General features: G+C 42.9%; 2 protein-coding genes across 2 annotated transcripts; one reads left to right on the forward strand and one right to left on the reverse strand.

Annotated features, from left to right (window-relative positions):
- Window positions 1–417: 417 nt before the first annotated feature.
- SARC_12325 (hypothetical protein) lies at window positions 418–4832 on the reverse strand. The gene is made up of 9 exons (XM_014293569.1): window positions 4815–4832; window positions 4165–4234; window positions 3840–3945; window positions 3400–3566; window positions 2866–3023; window positions 2302–2578; window positions 2016–2163; window positions 1208–1818; window positions 418–1029 (listed from the first exon to the last, which is right to left on the reverse strand). Exons 2-9 carry the CDS (start codon window positions 4180–4182, stop codon window positions 442–444), a joined length of 2073 nt encoding a protein of 690 aa, XP_014149044.1. The 5' UTR covers window positions 4183–4234; window positions 4815–4832; the 3' UTR covers window positions 418–441.
- Window positions 4833–5602: 770 nt separating this feature from the next.
- SARC_12326 (hypothetical protein) lies at window positions 5603–6130 on the forward strand (the record flags this gene model as incomplete). Its single annotated transcript, XM_014293570.1, has 1 exon — window positions 5603–6130. A coding segment is annotated over exon 1 (513 nt), but the record flags the coding sequence as incomplete, so codon positions are not given.
- Between the last annotated feature and the right edge of the window lie 98 nt (window positions 6131–6228).

The following is a 6228-nucleotide window of genomic DNA, read 5'->3' on the forward strand; positions in this document are numbered from 1 at the left end:
TGGTATCTGTCAAATTCTAGTAGGCAGTTTCAGTGGACGCAATCACTGAGAGAAAGGTGCCCATCATCTGCTGTATGAAATTCTGAAAAACAGGGTCGCACTATATCTGGAGTTTATTGGTCGCGATATAACATGAACACGAATAGCACATTCAAGTAACCCCTTGTTGAAAAATGAGACATTTATGCGAGTGAGAGTTTTTTAATACAAAGAAAGGGTATGGCATATTAGTATTGAACAACTTCTGAGATTTCTATGTTGCAATTTTAAATTATAAATCGTGAGCAAGAATAAGAATGCTCAACCTACAAGCAAGTACAAATATATAGAATCTCTCGGAAAATTATAAGCTGTACTCGACAAGGAAATGCAAGACTAGTAGCGATTAAAAGTAGGTCAAGATATTCCATGTCTTTTGTGAGAAGGGTGTTTAATTCATTACTAAAATTTCAGATCATAGAAATCGGCGATGCCTTCGTTTTGGTCCAGAGCGAACATGTAGTCACTATACAAGATACCCCCAGGAATCTCAAACAAACTGTCAGTTTGGTTTTCAAAGGCACCCACGCCTGTATCAAAACACCCGAGCATGCCAACTCCGGGTTTGACTGCGGGTGCCCGTAGAGATTGTTTTGCATTTGGCACGTGATTTTGATACGATGGACTGGCATCAGGTGCTGGTGAGTAAGTCTTGACCTCGGGCTGTAATGTATGTAGTGTACCGGTGATTTGTGTATTGTGTTGAGTTGTAAGTAATGGATGTTGCTGTCCAGTCGTACTTTGTGGCGCGGCCGGATACCAGCCATCACTGGGCGTGTCTTCACTACTATGTGCTCGGTGTATTTTCGATTGAGTGAATGAATTCGGATGGTAACGCGCTGCAAGCGGTATGTGAGAGTGCCGTTGGGTACCGCTTGATCTGGCTGCCTGTTCTAGAGTAGAGGCAGCTTCATTCGCTTCGCTATCATGAACATTTCCTTTGAAGCCCGTGTGAAATATATTTTGTTGACTTTCCGCACGCGGACGCTCCTGTGATATAATAATGCAGGATATAGGAGAGCACTTAACTGCGATTTTCCCAATGTTAAACATCACTTCCACATGTCCTGACATGGTCGGAACAAGTTGGACATTGAGATATTAGATGAAACAAAAATGCTTAATAATTTCGATGTTATAAAGAATTACAAGACAATAATGGTCATACCTCGATTGTAATGGAGTTCGATGACAACGTATTCAAAGTATTCCCAGCTTCTTGAGAGGCTGCGGCGTAATACAGTCCAGACAGGGCGGGAGACGGTGCAGTTTGGTGGTGTACCGAATCAGCTGGCAGTCTGCCAGTGCACTCCCCTGCCTTGGCCTGGTCGAGTTTTATATTTGATAAATTTGCGGGGATTATTGAGTGTGCATTCTGAGCCTCAACTTTCACACGCTTATATGTTTGTGTCGCCTGGGTGTCTTCGGTAGTCAGGTTGTGGGAATTATCCAGGTATTCCGGTATTGTAGCGGTAGGGGTTGCCGAGGTAGGGGTTGCCGATGTGTGTGAACGTTGATGCGCATAAACCCGTTTCAGAGAATCTTCGCAATTGCCTGTGCTATCATAATGTTGTGTCTGGTTGTATAATGTTTCCTCATGCTGTGTCTTTTCAGATGGCGCTGGTGTGTCGTTCGTGCATCGGTCAGCCATTTGATTATATTCGGTATTTAATCTATTGTCATCAACAGTTGAGCGGGACGCTGGTGTTGATTGTATATCCTCGTAGTGCTCATCGTACGGTTGACTATGTTCCTCTTCCCCGTTCAGATGTTCTGAAGCTTGGATTCGAAATGTAATTGAGAAATGATGAGATGAGTCAAAATAAATCGATATTAAATTAACAGAATGTCTATAGCATCGATGCGCATTGTTCGTGACACGCGGTGCTCTCCTGTAGATGTATTGGTACGACGGCTTTACAGAAGGTGCATATTGTGGATTTGACAGTCCCAACAAATCACCAATACGGGCCTACCTTCCTCCTGGATTCGTTTTTCCTCGACTTCCGAGTAGTATTGCTCCAGATCAATACCTATATCCTTTTCAGCGTCCCCTATATACACCGGAATTCGTTGACCGAACTCGTTGCGCAGATAGAGGGATCGCGACTGGTCTGCATAGCTCTATATGTCAGGATACAGAAAGTACGTATGAAAGACCAGGGAAATTAGTAAGCGCTTCGTTATAGGTTCATTAATGAGACGGGCCACAGCCGGTAATATTTTGAAATTATCAGACAATGGGCACCAAGCTTGACATACCTCGGGGTGAGGTATTTCGAGAGTCATGTTCTCTGGAGCCTTAATTGCGAAGTAAATGTCATCGTCTGCATTGAAGCCCATGCCCTCTCTAATGTCGCGGTAGGACAAATACCGGAGATCTTCCGCTCCAGCTTCATTTGCGAGTGCAGTCATGTATGTGTGCAACACGCCTGTGTGGTGATTGAGTTCTTTCTCAATTAATTCCAGCTCCGAATTTTCTGATCGAATGTTGTTGCATGCGATATTCGCCTCTTTCATGCTCTCGGCATTCCCCAATCTATAGGGACGGAAGAATTTTGTAAACTTTGGATATCCGATTACATGCATCATGTCATATTAATTAATTCATTTCCAACGATATTATTACTTGCGATTTGATACTATGTATCCTTTTGAATTTCAAACGATATGCTGCAGTCGTCAGCTAGGGAACTTAAGGTAAGCTACGCCGATGTCAGCTTATAACAAGACATTGCTAAATTGCAATATTACATGCGCTGAAATGTGCTAAGGAAAGTGAGACGTATTTGACACAATCGCTTGACGTCGCGTAGTACGACATACCTCCATCTTAATTTGTTCTTTGTGACTTTCTCAATCAGGTCGATGCCTTCTAAGACATTTGTGATGTCATAGATACGACGCTTCTTCACGCAGAGTATTTTTACGGCTTCGTTTAAATCCACGATACAGTTTGGTTCCTTCTTTATGAGCGCAACAAACTGTACGAAAATATATCAGAACCGGAAGATGATATTAAATACTGATAGCACCATCATTCACGCTGTTGGCAGTTGGCACAAACATATTAGCTCAATCTAAGTGCAGAGGGAGACCACGATTCGAGGCCAAATTAAGAGGCAATGAAGCTTACAAATAAGCGCATACTATTATACAAAGTACATGGTAAATAGCAACGCCTGTGCTCTGATACACTAGATAGCAAGTTTTGAGGGATAATACACGACTTAAAAAAGCCGGTCACCTGCGCATGGCACGGCAATATAACACACATCGAACGCTCAACGAACGCTGTTTACAAATATACTGGACATGATAGCCACCGTGTATAGACCGTTGATACAAGTAAAAACTTACCTGCCGCGTGACCCCCCCAAGAGCCACTTGGGACTTGCCCCCACTGGCTGTGACAGGCGTAGGGCACTGATAGCTGCTGACAGAATCGGCGCGCTTGCGAGACACAGGCGTTGACTCGGGTATCGGCAGAGCAACGCCATGGCTATTCTCAATGGCAGTGTCCAGAGCTGTCAGAGGTGATGAGGTTCAACATTACACAATGCACAGCGGAAGAGTAGGATTTGGCATATTCATGCCTGATTTCAGAGAACGTTGGTGTTGAAAGCGCTAATGTTGTGAGGGATGAATTGACAGAGGCGACGTGCGTGTGTAAACAGCGGTGACAACTCCTGATACGTGTATATGCAAACTGCAAAGCTGGATGTCCATGCAATAATTCACAGAAACATATAAGGCGCATCGCGATGCGACTGTGACTCATTCTATTTTTGTGGACACACCGTTCTCGGGGTACGGCAGCTCCATTTGCGGCAGTTCCTTGGACTCGACTATCGCGTGTGGTTGAGTTGGAGGCCCTGTTTCAACCGCCTTCATAGTGGATGCCTCCTACGCGAGGTTGTAATTCATTTGAGATCATCTACCCAAGCTGACACGCCAACTGCGACAGCTCTTGCTCGTAATTGCAGATATTTACTGGTATCAGATAGTACAGAATACGCGCGTATGGCGATAGAGAATCCATTGGCAGAGGAGTGACAAAGAAAGCGCCTCATCGAAAGATGTTCACGTGCTGGCAATACAAGTGTGTAGGCTAGGCTAACTTACCGTGCTTGTAGTGAGCATTGTTCTATGTCTTTTCAGTTGATATTTCCTCTAACTACAGCTCCTTCGGACACTTCATAGGAAAACCGAGTGACAAAAGCAGGAAGTATGAATAGGCATGCAGTCAGAGGCTCCAGAAAGACAAATAATGCATACAACTTAGCGAATTGGAGCGTACTGACAATAAATTTGAAAAATATGAGTAAGATCTCTAAAGCAAATGGGATCGATCCAGCAGTCACCGTGCAATGGTTGCTACACGAAAGTGCGTATCTTTGCGTGATAACCATATATTTTGCTTAGAAAGTACTTCCGCTCCCGATGATGTGGATACATATTACATACAACTATAGTTTAGATGGCATAGTTGGAATGTATATCACGTTTGGCGCTACCCACGAAACCACGAAAGTCACTATAATGACATACTTCCGTGCATATACAATACAGACACAAACATCGAAATCGCTAGCAGGAGAACTCTCAGTGTTTGCAACAGCCCCGGGCGCCATTGCAACGCCTATATTAGGATACTAGAAGAATACAAACACAGGCATACCAAAATTTTCACATATTACCTTATGAAGCACACGAAACAAATAATTTTAAGGGTAACACAAGCATGTACTATTTGAACAGGAATACAGACTCACCAGACACGCCCTCAACATGGGAGATCCTTTGATGAGCTCAAATTTCGGTAGTCAGATCGAATACAACTGCCCTCGCTAGAAGCAGCGGTATGCAGTCGATTATATCACCCTCATACGAGGAGTATGAATCGAGCAGAGCGGTGTTTTGTTTTAAGCTAGACGCCCTTATTTACAAATTTACGAATGTTGGGCACACGAGAGAACGAGTTTCCTACTATATTATATCGCTTAGACTATACTTTACTAAAGTTCAGTGTGTTATCTGGTCAAGTGATAGATAGCTTGACATATTCTACATTAGCATGTATTCTCCTTCCTTCATTGCCACATACATAAATACATATAGTTTATATATTTAAAAAATTGAATAACAGCCCCCTTGTAGTCCATCCGTATATAAAAGAGTCATAAAAAGTATTTTAGTGTTTATATTTCTAATTATAAAATGAACAGTATTCATATTTACCAGAAAATGGCGGGCTAATTGCCTGTGCATTAATATACTGATTACTCTCTCTCGCTGAGCCTGAGAGTCTCTTGTCCATTCCAATTGTTGAAGTATATTTACATCTGTTGCGACATCATCTTCATATATTTACATATTTAAACACTTCTAAGAGAGATAAAACGATACCATTCATACGCTCTAACCCTATAGAGTTTTTGAGTCTATATACATATATATGTCTGCAAGTCTTTAAAAGTACAACCAAACAACAAAGCTTCACAACCCGACATACGCGGGTAAGTTCAATATATATACTACAATCTAAATAGATCAACAAATTCTGAGGTTAGGTAAAATGCCCACTGACGTATGCGTGCGGCGCACAAGCAGTCGGACTGCTACGCCTAGAATTTCATCTACTCAACCGGAAAAGGAGAATACATCAACCACTACGGCACGTAGAAATAAGAGAAAACAAACTCTCCCCGTGCCTGACGATTCCTCCACGCCTAGAAAACGTTCAGCACAGTTTACTCTAATGGCTAATTCTCATGCACAATCGCAAGTCGCGAACAGGAATTTAATAGAGGACCGAAGCACGAAACGTGCAAAGCAGCTCACGGATGAGTCGGTACTTGTGGTCACTGGTTCGAGCCTTCCGATGAGAACGCTGCCAGCACCGGAGTTAAAAATAAACTCTGGTTGCGCCTGTGTAGTGAAGACACCGGAACAAGTTGCTGTTGCTTCTGTGGAGAGTGTGAAGGCGGGAGCGAACAAAAGGGGCGAGACAGAAACTGATGATGCGAAACAACTTGAACTTTCCATACCAGAGAATACGAGGAGTAGCGCCGTGGTTAGATCTGACAGGTGAGTTTATAGGTAGTGTATATATATATATATATATATATATATGTGTGTGTGTGTGTGTGTGTGTGTGTGTGTGTGTGTGTGTGTGTGTGTGTGTGT

This window comes from Sphaeroforma arctica (genome assembly GCF_001186125.1).
Source record: "Sphaeroforma arctica JP610 unplaced genomic scaffold supercont1.2225, whole genome shotgun sequence".
Lineage (NCBI taxonomy): Eukaryota > Ichthyosporea > Ichthyophonida > Sphaeroforma > Sphaeroforma arctica.